This window comes from Drosophila serrata, unplaced genomic scaffold (genome assembly GCF_035046125.1).
Source record: "Drosophila serrata isolate PLE 108 unplaced genomic scaffold, ASM3504612v1 contig_382, whole genome shotgun sequence".
Classification (NCBI taxonomy): domain Eukaryota; kingdom Metazoa; phylum Arthropoda; class Insecta; order Diptera; family Drosophilidae; genus Drosophila; species Drosophila serrata.
This window is the reverse complement of record NW_028257280.1, coordinates 10755207-10771789: the sequence shown is the minus strand read 5'-3', so window position 1 is coordinate 10771789 and position 16583 is coordinate 10755207. Positions and strand designations below refer to the sequence as shown.

At 42.4% G+C, this 16583-nt stretch overlaps 1 protein-coding gene and 1 long non-coding RNA gene across 2 annotated transcripts in view; both read right to left on the bottom strand.

The window, feature by feature from the left end:
• LOC147642633 (uncharacterized) overlaps window positions 1–16583 on the bottom strand; it is a 174206-nt gene that overhangs the window by 22235 nt on the left and 135388 nt on the right. The window lies entirely within an intron of this gene.
• On the bottom strand, window positions 7807–8573 carry LOC110176555 (uncharacterized). Its single transcript, XM_020942945.2, has one exon. The coding sequence runs from the start codon at window positions 8443–8445 to the stop codon at window positions 7885–7887; it is 561 nt and encodes a 186-aa protein (XP_020798604.1). The 5' UTR covers window positions 8446–8573; the 3' UTR covers window positions 7807–7884.

Genomic DNA, 16583 nt, shown 5'->3' with positions numbered 1-16583 from the left:
GCGGCATTTGTGCAAATTATAAAGCGGTGTGAGCCCGGTGTAATGGATAATGGTTAAGTGGAGTGGAATTGTAATTTCTATTAAAACGGAACGGAAAGTTCCTTATCTGGCAGTGGATGTACCAAGAGGTTTTCCATTAAACAGACGACTCTCCCAGGTCTGGCTGGGTGTCAGTCACTATTAGGCAGAAAGTGTTTTCGGAAATTCCATTTCGATATTCGTTGTTCCTCTGTCATTACGGTGTGTTATCTGTTCGGGGAGTTGGGAGGCAACATCACCACAGGATCGACCTCTTCACTCTGCTCTGGGTCAGTTGGGCTTCGGCTTAAGCTTTAATTTCAGCTAAGGAAGCACATTGACAACCAAAAATGGTACACACCGATGCCATTTGCCCTTACACTGCGAATATTTCAAATAAACAAAAGGCTTTCAACATAAAAGGTATTTCCCTTCGGCTAAGAAATCCTTCTAATTCCAATTCTCTAACATCACAAATTAAGTTGACATTGTGCAATACATTTAAGAAGGTTACTTCCGTTTTTATCTCAGTGTAAGCTTTGCATATTTGCATGTAAATACGTACGTGAAGCCCTCACATTTAGTGATGCACATGCACAAACACATTCGGCATGGCAGTGCGCTCGGAGAAAATTGCAATTTCGGTTTTATTTTATCTTAATTGGGAAGCTGACTTGTAGATACGTCTCTGACAGCAAATAGCAGGCAGGCAACTGCTAATTGACTGGCCTATGTCGAGACCTTTGACTTTCGAAGGTTGCCAATCAATCCCTATGACGATCCACCCCTTTGTCACCTGTTTCGGTAAATACAATTTGCGGTCAAATTATGTGGGCTAGGACCGGAACAGGGCAAACTGGCCTTGTTTAACTGACTTTTTAAATGCCAAATGTCACCAAGAACCAGAACCAGAACCAGTTGAAGCTCCTCAAGCTGCCGCTGTGTCAACTAATTACGCCTGGCAAACGCTAATAATTAAGCCCGATGGCAGGACAAAATTATTGAGAGCACGAACATTCCATACGTTGGCATTTGATGGCAATTCGAGCTGCGAGCTGCGAGCTTCCAGAACCAAACCCCAAGAAATTTCCACTGGCAACAGCTGCTAACGTCTGGCAATTGCAATTGCATCGGGAACGTGGGATGCTGCGCCACCCCCTTTCGGCAATTCATTTCCATTATCATTATCAAAACTTTTCTGCTTTTCTCCGCTGGCCGAGATGGGATTTTGTACCATCTACCAGGAATTTGAAGCGGGCAGTGAAAGCACAAAGGCTAACCAAAATAAAGATCGGTTTAGAAATAAATGAGAAATTAAATATATTAAAATTGAAGATATTTTGAAATTAAGTATATAATAAGGTATATATATTCTCAGAAACTCATTTAATAAGACTGTTTCTTCAAAGATTTCCTAAAGGTTTTATTACGAAAGTTGTATGCGACTTAAAAAAATGTTATTAGAATTAAATAACATACAAGTATTTACCATCGCTTTTATTGCTTTATCTTTATAGTGATCCCTAAGTTGGAATTTCTCCCATTTTAATACCTATTTTATTCAAAAATTCAATTCCCAAATGTGAAGATGAAGACAGGTAGGTATTTTTCCAGTCGATTCTCTGACTCGAATTCCCTCATTTGTTTTTTCTTCTTCCCCTGACGTTTGGGTCTGATTTACGCGACCTTGTGATGAGGGCGTGTTTGAAGGGGTGGATGTGGGTGTGGATGTGGATGTAAGCTGCGAGTGTCTTAGATGGCAGCATCATCATCAGGAGCAGCGGCAGTGGCAGAAGCAACCGCCGCACTTCTTAAAAAAGCAATTACATTAAAAAGGATATGCTTGAGGCAGCCCTTTTTGCTCCATTCCGGACTGGCTGGCTGCTCACATTACATATACGTAATCGCAATGCCCGCTTACGTGCCGCCGCTGCAGGACGACGTCTCGGTCCCGCGAATTGGGCCCTGGCCTCCACCGAGCGAGTGTGTCTCTTAAATGTTCATTAAATTGGATTTTTAGTGCGCATCGTAAAAAATTCAAAGCGTCCATTTAATTCGCCCGCCAACAGCCATAACAACAGCAGCAGCACTGCTCTTGGCCGGGCCAAAAACTTGGGCAGAAGGTGCCTGTTCCGGTGCCGCTTGGTCAGCACTTCAATTCCGGAGGGGTCGTAAAAGCGCTCCAGTCGCAGGTCGTGAGTGGAACCGAGTGCTCGAAGACGTCGATTCAAATTGAAATATTTTGCAATCCTATTGATTTTCCCCTTAATGATCCACTGCATTTTAAATGGTCAATGCAGCACAAGTGCGGGGCAATACGGAGGGCGGATGACTGCCATTTTCCCCTCTTAGCTGCAACTCTATTTCCCAACCATCACCGCCTGTCATTATGTTGGGATCTGGACTCTATTTCTTTTTTTTTTTTTGTGCTTTGCGAGAGTTGTGGAAAAACCTTTTTACGGCAAATTGTGCTGCATTTTAAGCGGAAATGATGCGCGTCCTGCGGCATCACATCCTGGCCACAAAATGGCCACCCCCTCCCCTTTGTTTTTCTTTCACCGAAAAAATATTTGCATATTCATCTCAAAAACAAAACACCAACTTCCAGCCGGGGAAAGACAAACGGCAAACGGCATACAAAAAATAAAATAAACATTTGAAAGAAGAAAGCGCCAGCCGCAGCCGCCGCAGCAGGAAGGAGCAAAGTTTAATGGCCAACATGGCCATGACCAGTGCAATGCACTCCGAAAAAAAGTAGTTATTAATAATGGATAATTTTAGGTAATTAGCGAAGAGTTTTGTCTTCTAAATGTAAACTTACAAATAACTCAGAATATTGAACAATTAGAAACACAACTATTGGTAAAAGTTCAATGCATACTATTCTGCTTATAAATACCTCTAAAAAGGTCCTTTTATACTTTAACTCAATTCTTCCTTCATAAAAGTTATCCCTTAGCATATGATTATTTTAAAAAATATGATAAATATACTGATTTAATGAGACTCTTTTCTTTAAGTGGATTCTTCAGTGGGTGCCGGAGATCGGCGGTGAGGCATGCCTGCAAACCATCGTCGGGCCATTAGGAACCGCCTAACGGCCGTCACACTGCCATACAAAACTCTGGCATATTGGCAAAAAAAATTCGAAATAATTGACTCCAACAGGAGCAGGGGACGAGGGGAGGTGCCAGAGGGATTATCGGAGTTACATCGGGTCGTGGTACCTAGTTTTTTTTCGGTGCACCGGCGCTGCGTCAGCGGACGATGCGATGTATTTTCTAATTGCCTTATCGCTTTCAGCGTTGACGGGCGCTCGAGCGCGAGGACTCAAAGTCCTTTGACGATGAGTGGACACTTTTGGGGTCCGGCCATGGGAGAAAAAAGAGGAATGACACACAGATACAGAGAAGAAGCAGTGTTAATTGCAATTTGCGTTTGTCGTCGTGTACGGCGGACACTTTGAAGTGTGTTTGCATTCGGAAATGGATTTTGGTCCTGCGTCTGCAGCAGAGAAATATTTCATAAGCGCTGGCCAAAAGGATCAATTAATGTCAACCGCCACGCGAAAGCGACAAACTGTTTGACATCGAATTTGGTGGATACTCCGCGATCCAGAATTGCTGATGCCATTTGCCTAATTGCCAACGCTGGAGGAAAGCCCAGGTACTTGGCACTTGGGGTTAATGGAAAGCCACCAGTAGAGGCAGGTTGGGAAAAGTGCGGACAAGTTTTGCGGAAAAGAAAAGGGGACTCAGACTCACCTCGAATGCAAACTTTGGAGCACTTTGCCGGCTTGAAAGATGAGGCCAAACTTGCGGATAGATTCTCCTGGATGTGGAGAGGCGACCCTTGGACAGAGGCAGGACAGCAAATTTATGGCATTGACCACAGAATGTGTTAGTGAGTCCCAACATGTGAGTGGCACTGCTGCTGCTGCTGCAACTGAAAGTTCACTTTGTAAGTAACTTTCGGGCAAAGTCTGGCAAGTGCGCTACTAAATAAAAATTTATGGGAACAGGGGACGGAAGGTGGGCAGGACTATTGCCCAGACACTTGACCACTTCCACACTTATGCAATTATGAAATTGCCATAGAAAGTGACACTTTTATTCGTCATCCTGCTGGCATTGTCCTGTGCCGTTGCCCTTGCCTTTGCCGAGGGGAAAATGAAGAAAATTGCGCAACGAAAACTCTTAACAAAGTCATTTGGTCCAGATGCTGCCAGTTAAGTTAGTGAGAGCTCTAGACCATTTCCCTATCCCTCCCCCCCCCCCCATCTTGTTTTCCCCGACAAACATCAGCCGATTTCCCGGGGCAAGGAGTCTCTCCCGAGCCGGTTTGGCAAAACACATGTGGTTAAGGCTTGCCAAGTGGACTGCGAAGGGTTAAGCAAGCGGCCTGGAATTTTGGCCAAAGTGTGCTACTTAAGGGCGGGCAGATGGATCCACCCCCACGCACACACACACACACACACACACACATAAACACACGCACGCACTCCGGTCACTTACTGTAATTGTCTCTGCCCCAGCGGGAAACTAAGGCGGCGCAAATTAAGTGCAGAAAGCGATTACTGGACAAAGGGGCCACACACAACGGAAAATGTAATCAATCGAAATTGAATGCATTATGAAATGAGTAAATTATTTAACTATTAAATATTTTCTACTTAATATACATGAATTGACATACAGAAATTTAAATATCAGTATAATTTCTTCCACCTGCAGTTCTTAAACCTGCAGCTTTAAGGTTTCAGCCTTCCCTCAAAAATTGAGACTGTTTCTTATATCTGAGGCAAATCTATGTTTTTTATCCAATTCCAAATAAATATTATTTTAATTTTAATAAGCTCATATAGCAAAGTAATTTCTTTAAGTGGAATATTAAGAGAGTGAAGCTGAAGCAGTTCCCAAGTGTCGCAGTCGAATCGTCAGGGTCAAGGCGTAACGTTTGATGAACTTGTGGGAAGAGTCCTTGACAGGGCGGGTGGTTTAGTTCGAGAATGGTGGCTCTATCACCATAACTTTGGCACAATATGCTGCCCAAGTTTCGCCGCCGAACTTGGTCTGAATTTCTCCGAGACATTTACTTATCTGGTCGGACACGTGGCCAGCAATTGTCTCTGGCAATTGTCGGAAAACGGGGAACACTCCGAAGCCAGTAAACTAGTTGAGTTTTCAACTCGTTCTCCTTTAACTTTAGCGAGGCGCAATAAATTTTCCGCAGTTTGCTTTCAATTTGTTGATTCTGTCCCTGCAATGACGTCAACGCAGGAATTTTCATTGCATGTGGCACTCAAAGCAGTCCTCTCTCTTTGAGACATAACTATTCATTTGTTTGATTTTAGAAACATTTTCCGAGTTCTGCTTATCAAATTCAGCTTCTTCTTTGAGGTTGAATTGTCCCCCTCATGAGCAAATCTAAAGACCATGTCTCTCCCTCTTAGTTGCGGAAGGAGAAACTCTCGCCAGGAAGCTCACAAAAGTAAAGGCAACATTTGGCAGTGCATTTTCATTGCAAACGGAAAAGTGGCTCCGGTGCTTATGTGCTGTTGGTAATTCTTCCTAAACACGCAAAAAATTTATTATAAGGGGTCCGTTAACTTATTTTATAGTTGGCTTAATAAACAACTAATAAAAACTGAATTATATGCTTAAAAAATCTATGAAGAAGAACTGTGGAGTTTTATTTTAAGATTGTTAGGATAGGCAACACATTACTAATTAATAAAAACGCTATCCATAAAAAGTAATTTAAGATATTTTTTATGACATAATGTCAATTATTCAATTATTATTATATAAATTAAAGAAGGCCTTCGTATAATATTGTTCTTATTTGAACTCTTTCTTTAAATAATAATATTGTATTTAAAGGAAATCTTTCATTTTCTTTTGCAGTGAGTGTCTCCGGGCAAGTAAGCATGCATGCAGGATCTGGTGCTTTAAGGCACCCTGCTGCTGCTGCTCCTTTTGCTGAATACTTAGATGCTGTCGCATCCTGGAAGCTTGGCTCATCTTCAGCTCCACTGCCATTTGCGTCTTCATTCGGCAATTTCCACTTGCTGCTCTGGCAACTTTGGGGCATCGTCTCCTCTTGGCTACGTCTTTTATTGTTTCAAATTTTATTGCTGCATCAGTTTGTGGCAGACACAGATGCAGACGGAGTCGGAGCAGCTCTAGCCTCTAGCTCACTGTGGGATGTGGGTTCTAGTGCATTTTTCTTGATGCCCGTCCAAGTGCTCCACTTTCGCCGCTGGTGGGTCACATTTTATGGCCTGGTCACTTCGCAGTCAGCTGCAAAAGCAGTTTCTAATCTTTTGATTATGAACGACGGACGCAGTGAGAGAGTTTTGTGCATATGGCATTTGGAATTTCGAACTTCTATCTGCCGCCATTTATTTATGGCTCTATCAATAAAGAATATAAATTATGGTTATTGTTGTTTCCCAACTGCCAGTGATGTTGCCGCTGTTGTGTCTGTATGTGCATGTGTTGCGTGGAAAATCAGCCATCGCGCAAAGGTCAGTCAGCAATTGTTGTTGCTGACGTTGGCGTTCGCAGCTTTATTTGCACATCTTCTTCTTCCCTGCGATGTCCTGCCATTGGCATTGGTAGTGGTGTTGGTATTGGTATTGGGATCCTTTCGTGACCACACGTGCAACCGCCAATGTTTGTTCATGTTGCTGCCGCTGCTGCTGCTGCTGCTGTTGCTGCTGTTGCTGCTGCTGCTGTTGGGGCTGCAGCCTCTTGTTGACTCGGTTTCCTGTATGTTTGCAGCGCTTATGCAGCCAGCCTTCGTAGCACCAACACTCGGGTCTTCCGTCCATACAAAACGCTTTATGTTTGCCTTTAATTTGCGTTCGGCGCCTTGGCGAATGCAGCGATTTTTCTGTTTGCCGCGAACAATGCCGCTGGGTACAAAGAACGCGCTTTCATAACATCCGTTTGCAATGTTCTGAGAAATTGATTGATTTAAGCCCTTTACGGGACTTACAATCCACAGAATACGAATTTCCATCAATAATATACTTTCTAAATAATAGGTATTTAAAGAGCAAATTCATCCAGTGAGTAGTGACTTTCATTTACAAAGTTTGAATCAGACGCAAAGAAATGCTTAACATCGTTATTGGGTTACGGATTATCGGTTGCCGCTGGACTCAATCTCTTTATACTTTCGCATTTCTCTTTCTGCTCATTTCTGTCTCAAGTTATGCCAGGAATTGATTGAAAATCAAACCAAAACCCTCGAACTTTTTTAAGCGTGTTTGGAGTTATCCTGAATGCATTGTACCATAAATATAAACACAAACAGAACACACACCAGCAGCACCAACACAGAGGCACATCAAAGAAAAGGCAGTGGGGCGATCCTTTGGAATTTTCAACTATAAAACAGAGCATGAGTAAAATGTTTGCAAAAGAAATGTAAAAGCTGGGGGAAAAACACAAAAAATTGCATATTAATTATGTTTTTTCTGGCACAATTCCACTGCTAGGCGGTAAAGAGTTCGAAGGGGTCCGCAGGATGACGAAGGGAAGGATATTTTTTACTTTGAACGTTCGGGGGCCGTGGCAGATGTTGAACAACAGAAACTAGTTGGGGCTGTGTATTGGGGGCGCGCCAAGTGTTTTGCCAGAGAGTAAGTGTGTAAGGTCCTGTACACCGAAAAAATATTCACAAAAAGCATTCATTTATATTTTAAAAGCTAGGATTTTCACGTATAGAAACTAAATCTCTTCTGGTAATGCATCCATAATTATATGACGGAAAACTAGATTAATGCTATGCATCATATATATTTTCAGTTATTTCCAACTGTAAATCATTGAATTAAAAGCAAATATAGACACATATCTAAGCATTAAACAAAACAGTTAATTTTTCAGGCTCCACCTTATTCTCGCCTTCATAAAACTCAATCACAGTTTTCATATTTAATTCCGACATGCGCTCCAGATAGGTAATATAGTCCACGTCGCTCTCCAAGCCAACGATCTCACAGTACAGCGAACCCATTTTCAGATTGATCCATTCCAAGGCCTCAGCCAATTCACATTCCTTTGGTTCGGCCTCGTCCAAATAATTAAGTGTGATCTTTTCGTGATTAATTAAAAATCGATTGGATGCTGTTGGTTTCTTCATGTCATCAGCCAGGGTCAACATATCCTTCTTGACCTTGTCGAGTGTGGACAACTTGAGCTGCAGTTTTTCATTCAGATGCTTGAGTACCCCTTTACATTGTTGGGTTTTAGCATCTAGTTTGTCCTTGAGGTCCTCAATGTTACCATTGTAGTTCTCAGAGTTGGACATAAATTCGCGGACGTCCTTGATGGGTATTACCTGGGGAACGGCCAGTTCGGCAGATATGTTTTTGCAGCTAATTAAATGTTCGACATCATCAGTATTGGTGGTCATCTTTAATACCGGTATTTATTTGTACAATAATTATTGATATATACAATGTAGTCAGTCGGATGGAAGGAAATTTGAATATATGAAAAACTATAGGTTGCTTTTTAACAGCCAATTTTTCACTGACTACTGTTTACAAAAATTAAGCAATAAACTATTCTGTTTTTGTTCTCAGTGCATCCATACCTGCGCCTGACTTTTATAAATACACTCACTCATACACACACCATGCATTGAGCCTGTGCGACTAGGTGTGTTGTGTGTGTGTGCATCTCTCAAAGGTGTTTGTGTTTAGCCGCATTCTGTTTGTTTACAGTTTTTGCATGGCTTTCAGCACACACACACGCACATGGCAGCTCATTCTCTTCATGTTTGCCATTATCTTACATGGCGCTGGGTTCTCAGCACTTCTTTTTTTTCCCCGGCGTTCCGCTTTTCCCTGCTCTCCCGCCTTTTTCCCCCTCCTCGGCAATGGCTGGCAACTAAAAATGGAAAATTGAACAACAACTTCTGCTCGTTTTGCTGCCCGAGCGAGCGGAAGTCCACAGTGGCGCTGCCGGTCCCAGTGCCTGTGCTTCTGCCTGTTTTCCTCAGCCCAGTTTTTCACGCAATGTTTTCCTTTGCCGCACTCACATACACACACAAACACACTCAAGTGCCGTTAATGGGAGTGGGTGGGGGGAAAAGGTGCGAGGGCGGCGGTTGCAGGGACTATCAAACTGCAAGGTTAAGCCATAATGAAAGTAAAATGATGTACAAAATTGCTGCCCCTGCTGGTCCAATGTGTAAAAAAAAGATTGTAGATTCAGGGACGAGGGAGCAACATCGTCACACATTCACAATAACGTCAAAGGATGGGGTGGTGTGAAGTGGGTGCCGAGGTCACTGCCACCGGGAAAAAACGCCCAGGTTTCCGCGGAAGTTTCCCCTCTACTATTGAACGAACCCCTTTACTATTTTTTGCTTCGTAAGGGAAAATTAAATATAAAACATATTATGTTATACTATGAAAAACTTTATAAAAGACTAGATTTAATGAATTATTTGCGGAGAATCATTTTCACGCCCTGTCTGCAAATTAATTATATAAAAATATGCCACTATACTTATGGCTGCCACTTTTTGTTTTTCAGCTCTTATTTTTCCATATATTTTGGTGGTAAGTGTGCAGAAGGTGCAGCAGGATATATCTACCCTTCCTGCTTCTGGCCTCCAAGGATGTTGGCGTTCCAGTGTCAAGAGTGTGGTGTGCGTGCTTCATGGTGTACACCAGTGCGTATACGCGATATATGTGTGAGCTCTATATGGGCTCCGATCCGATCCGTCCATTGCCTTTATTTGCCTTTATGCGTTTATCGTGCCTCCACCGGCACAAGCAACAACAAGCCAGAGGAGACGAGAGATGAGAGGCGGCAAGGGGAGCCGTTGTTTGTCTTTAATTATGTTTGGACGCGATGCCATTTTTGTGCTGTCCAGGACCTACTTATGTGCGTCCCGAGCCTGCCAAGCAACCAGCAGTTGGCAACGAAGCGGATCGGAGCGTTGCCCCCATTTGGTTTCAGACTTTTTACTTATGTTACCACACTTGGAGGATATATTGAGGATTATATAAAAAAATTTATTAAACATAAAGTCTTGCAATATCTTCTAACCATTATACATTGTTAAAATCATAGGAAGCTTATAAACATATGAACTCACGGAAAAGAATTCGATTAACTCTGTTGAAAACTTTTGTAAAGTTACATTTCAAAGTATTTTTTGATATTTTTTTTCGTGAGTGAATACACATAATTTAAGTAATTTCTTGAAGTGCAATGGTAGTTCCTTTTTCCTGTACTCACTCGCAGTTATTATGCATCACCGCCGTCGGCGAAAATAAAATTAAACGATAACATTTCCTTTTCATTTGCGCACGCATAAAATTTCAGTGAACCCATCTACCAAGACTGACGCCTTTCGGCCCAGACGGGCTAATACGAGCCGTTGGTGTTGGCATCGGCGACAGGCGGGGCAAGGAAGTGAAAGGAGTGCAACATTTTCCATTTCGAACGCATGGAATTAATTAAAAGAAGCGACCGGAAATATTGATTGCTCACGGTTCGATACTGGGACTTGTACTTGCACTCTGAAGCTGGTAATTTTAATTGGCAGCCGGGACAGAGCTGGGCAGCTCCCACTTCATTGCTAGCAAATTTACTCCAGATGAGTGCGAGTTCCGGGACAAGCGGGATGGCCAAATGGCCAACTGGCCGCGGCTCCAGCCGGACAGCTTCATTTCGCGACACTGCATGTCAAAGTGAAATATTGGCTGGAGACATGTAATAAATTTTAAAATTTTTTATTATGCGCTGCAGCAAAAATGCGGGCAAGCTGGCAGGACAAGCCAACGCATTGCCGCCAAAGTGGTTTGCACGGGTGCCTGCGTGTCTGTCATGCGTGTCCTCACCACAGACACATTCGCGCTCACACACCAAGGACCTCCCTTCGCACACACACAGCCCTGTAGGCAGGCACACACTCACACACAGACACATGTAGTGTTGGTGTACTGATTCAGCGGCTCCTCAGTGTGGCGTGAATCGTAAATCAACGATTTAGGCTCACATGCAGCGACTGAGGCAAATTTTTTAACCATTTTTTTTTTGTTGTTGCGTCCTCCATTGCCATCTCCCTTTTCGCCATTTGACATTTTTGGACTATCTACACTGAAGGCTATTGCAGTTGGCAATGCCCTGCAATAACTTAATCTACATAAGGAATTGATTTAGAATCAAATGATTATTTTAAGTATTAAATATCCAAGGTTGGGCTCTCATTTTACATTTTCTTTTCAAGATGTATAATAATTTATTTAATAATTTTAATTATAAATATCACATACTTTCTAAAGTCTACAGATTTTAATTTAGCTTTAGAGGAGCTTATAAGGTGTCATTGCAACCCTATACCATTGCTCATTTGCACTGGGGCCAACGCTGCGTATACGCAATAACGCGTTATTCTGTTACACGCACACATACACTCAAAGCGACCGGGAAAACACCGTCAACACATCAGCATGATACTGTTTCCGTTGCCGCAGCATCACGGGCTAGGGAAGGCAGCCAGCCCTTCTCATGACATATTGATTTGATGCCCCGGCTATGTCGAGAATTTCCATTAAATTCGCCACCCAAAAGGTCGACGAGCGAAGACCGATAGAGCAGCAAAAAGATAGGCTGAAAATGGGAGAGCTGTACAGGCATTTGCCATTAGAAGCGCAGCACTTTCCCCTCTCCAAAGGCTGGCTGTTTTTGCAATTGCAAATCGCGCGAAAAATTGCGACGCACATCAATCAGGGGCGAGCGGAACAACGACGACGATGAACGGCGGCTGGGTAAAATATTAAATTGGCTATTGTTGCCTAATTGAAAACATAATTAGCCTTCATTTATTAGCTGGCCACGCACCGGGTCCACAGGGAGGCAGGAAGGGGTGTTTGTTCCAGGTCTATCGATTACCGTCCATCGTTGCGTTGCCGCTGGAAAAGCGCGTCAAGAAAATCTGAGCGACACATCGATGGCCGGGCCAAAGGGTTCGACGGGGAAATGGCTGCTGCTCGACACGGCCCTAATTTAATTAATCCATGCAAGCAAAGCACAGCAAAAACTTGAGCGGCTCTACAGATACACTATCCTACACGGTTTTGAAAATTGCAATGAGCACTTGGGATTTAAGTTTTAGTTTAATTAAAAGTAGTAGTAGTAGTTGTAGGTAAAATCAACATCAATGATAAACAAAGGATTATCTGCTCATAAAAAAAGAAACAAGAAAGCAAAGTAAATCCAGAAGCCGAAGTTTATATACAATTGAAATATTGGATCAAAGTGGAAATCGATTATAAATTAACTCAAAATATTATTTTTCGACACATCTAAGTTTAAAATACTCAAAACTAAGCCAAAAATGCATTAATTCGGTAAGCTTTCCTATGTTAGTTTTTCATAGGTTAATAAATCTGGTTACTCAATTCAAAATTTTAAAAAATTAAAATTTTTGTTGATTTTTCTGCGGCAATATTGAAAAAATAACCCCAAAAAAATGTCGAAAATTATTTTAATTTTTTTTTTCGCCATGAGATCTGTAGAATGATTCGCCTTTTGATGCTGATAAAGAATATATATGATTTATAGGGTCGGAAATGACTATAATATAATAATGTAATAATATAATATAATGAAATGATAATATAATAATACCCTCCAAGGGAATAAAAATAATATAAGAAATTAAAGCATGGTCATATAACTTCCTAATAGCTTAAAGAAAAATATCTACAAATTTCTTAAAGATGCAAGTCAATCCAGTAAACCGCAAGGACTCTGCGGTCCTTAGATCCCAGTTTGGTTAACCAGTGTGCTCGGATGTCATTGATGTAGCTGCTGCTAATACCTTAACTAAATATATAATGTTGCATCAGCCCCTGGCCACGATCCTGGGTAAACTTGAGAGCTGAGCTTGCCAGCCGACCTGCCGCGATGTCCTTGGCATCCTCGCTGTCGTAGTCGTTCTCGTTGTCGTTGTTTCGAAGTCGCTGTGTCGCTTGCAGGCGCAGTTAGTTAATGCTGCACATTATTTCGACAAGAACAACAATCTCGGATACTTTTTTTTTGTATTTTGCCTGTTTTTCGCTTGGCAGTCTCCTTCGGCTCCTGTCGCTGCCAGGAGGACTAACTAGGTTTTTTGACAGGCTCATGCATGTGACTTTGTCGTTTATAACTGCCATCCGCCGTGCACATGTATTGGCATCCTTCGCAGCGCAGTGTCTGTGTGTGTGTGTGTGATGGCGCTTGTAAATGTCTGCTGGTGCAAAAGTCTTGTATCCTTCTTTCAGCTCCGTGCATTCATTTTAATTTTGAAACTTGTACTTCCCGGCTTTCCTCGCACACACACACACACATGCGGAGGACTGAGAGGCCCTGTCTGCTTCTGTGTGTGCGATCCATATTACTTCCGGTGCACGTTACGTATACGCCAAATGTTCCGCTGCCTGTTTCCTTCTCTTTGCCACACAACTAATTATTTTTCGCTTGACAATGAAAATGTTTAAGTTTAATTAAATGCATCTTGCGCTGCTTTCTTTCTGTCTCCCCGATGTCCTTGTTATTGCAATTGTTGTTGCTGCACCTGATGCTGCCTGCGTGTGTCCCAAAAGCAACAAAAGGAACAACTTTTGCTGCAGTGGCTGGCAGTAAATTTATGCTGCCTTTTCGCCATTCGGAGCGTGTTAAACGAACTCAGGATTGCTGGGTGCCATGTCCCCGGATGGCCCTTCCCATTCGTCCTGCGATAAAGTTGCGACTGCAAGGCAGCTTATTGCTGTCCCTTCAATCGAGTATGAAATAATTGTATTTAGTTAGCAGGATATCGACAGTAGCCCGAGTTACCAAGAATAAATAAATATTTCTCATGAATTACTCAAATTCTTTGCTTAAACAAAGACACTTTTTCAAGCTTTCTTTCAATAATTCCCTCTCTATTCAATTCATTGACTCAAATAACTAGCATTTATCAAATCCCTAAAAAAGGATGCTTTATAGGCTTCTCAACATAGCCACCTGCTGCCGCAAATATGCTTTGACAAACAAAACTATTTGTCTTGGCATGACTTTCGGCTAAAGTTGCCACCAAACCATTAGGAATCAATGGACGTAAAAATGCCTGAAAAACGATGCGGCATGCAGAGGCATTTTTGGCCCGAAGCGCCTACGCAGCCAAAAAATAATGGGGAGGGTTGCCTTACAACCGCACTAGTCATGCCGTTGATAAATTTTTAAGCCCGCTCTAAACACTCTCTAACACAACTCATGCAGTTTATGCCCTCAACTAGTTCGTGGTGACTGTACACACACAAGCACCCACATTGGCAGCACACACAATTGCGAACTCACTTTGAAGGCAGCAAAAAATTATTCTAAAATTCTTGCAAACAATTTCGTAGAACTGGGCCAGATCCTTTCCAACACTCGGAACACCCTTTCGCCGTGTTTGTGTGTTTTGTTTGGCAACTTGCTGACTCGCTGGGTGACGCTTTTCGGGCATTGCATACATTTTGGTCTCCCAAACAGGGAGAAAATGTCCCTCTTTTTATATGTATTAATATTTATGCTTTTTAGTAAATAAATGTATTATTTTAAATAAATGAAAATAATATACCATCATAACATATTAGATCAAAGTTAAGCTTGTAAATTTTTTGTAGAAAAGTGGTTTTACTTTAAAAGACCGGTTAAGTTTTGGCACTATTATGTTAAAGAAGGTAAATATATACCTATACATATTTTCAAAAGAAGAATTAGTTTAATTTCCGGAAATATTTATAATATTTCAAGGTTATGATTGTAGTTTTGCAAATTTATTATATTTCTATAATCAAGTGTGCCTGACATTATTAAGATATATTTTTTCTCTGTGCTTTCCTCATGTTTGCAAACGTGTTTTTCGGTGTCGCGTCCATGTCGGCGTGCTAATGTTTATAAATGCTGCGTGGCGAAGAGTCCTTTGAATATTTTAATATGATTTAATATTAAACATCATGGGGGGAGGGAAGTGAGATCAAGATAACAAAGGCTTACAGGACGCTTTCATTGCGCTGGCAGGCGCCGGGGCCCCGAGTTGCGAATATTAAGTAAATGTTTTGAATAGTTCTTCGCCAAGTTATTTGGGTTAAGATTTTTTCGCCACACCCTCTCCCCCCTCAGAAACCGAAAAAGCTGGATAAAATACGTACATATGTATATGGCGGGGTCCAATTGCCGGATTCTGGTGTGTGTGTGTAAAGAGCTCAAATAAACGCATTTTAATTCAAAGTTTTTGGCTTGTCTTTTGTGCGGGGAACCCCCCTCTGAACCCTTAACCCCACCACAGCCCGCCCCCGCTTTAACCCATGCTCGTGTGTTTGCGTTCGCCATTTTGTGTGCGGTTGAGCGTGTTTGTTAAAAGCTTTGAAAAGATTTGCCATGTAATCGCATGCGGCAGAGGGACACGGCAGCGGCGAGGGAAGCAGGAGGCAGGAGGCAGGAAGCAGGAGGCAGGACGCAGGACATGGCGCGCCAACATGCTAAATCGCTTTGATGACATTGTTAATTTGACATACTTGGGTTTCTTTCCCGCTTTCACTCTCGCTCTCTGGCCGCTGTATCACTTGACTTCGTCCTGTTTGTATAGGCTTTGATTGCCACATAAAAGGCCCATATAAAATATGAATAAAAACTTTTGTAGTGCGCAGCACAATGAGAGCGATAAGTTGGACGCATGACGGCACCAAAAGCATTCCGCACACAACCGAATACCGAATGAGTATATCGGAATGCATAATCACTGTGGTCGGCTTCCCCAATAAAATGGAAATAGTTTCTTGACGCCGATCGCCATTCCCCATCACAAGTGCCCGAGATTAATGAGATAAAACACTGACAGTAAATATACCAGATACAATCGCAGGACCCGCTTATGAAACGAAGGGCTAATAGAGACTGTAAAGTGTCTTCTGGCTAAATGCTTTCCACTATTAAAAAGGCGTTTTGAAAAGGTCCAAGCTTATTTTAGGAGATGGAAAAATGTAATAAACCTATTACCAACTGTTATTTAACTTTAAACTGTATTGATTTCCAGAGATTTTCAGTCTCAAAGAATATTTTGCAGTCCTTTCAGACTTGGTCTTGCTTCTGCTCTATGCAGCTGGTTGCAGAGTCTCCACGTAATATGCTAAGTAAGTGGAAAAAGTGTGTGAAATGTATAAATGAGACGCATACGCACCGTTGTCCCGCTGTGTAACTGTGTGTGACCAAAAGGGTGTGCGCACATGTCAGCTACACATGTCTCCGAGTACATACCCGGCAAGTGCAATAGCAACTGCAGACAAGAAGACGAAATGTAGACAAGTTGTCGTCATGTTGGCATGCTCTCCGAATGGCGATGCCGGCGGCAGGTGACAGCCAACGCCTTGCCGTAGGCACTATCTCATCATTTCGTCCAAAGTGGGAGAGAATCTGTGCCGCCAAGAATCCCAGAATCGCAGAACCCACCAGCAGGACTCAGAATCCGCAATCCGGGATGCAAGTGCAGCTGCCGTCTGCCGTCTGCCGCCCAAAGGATAA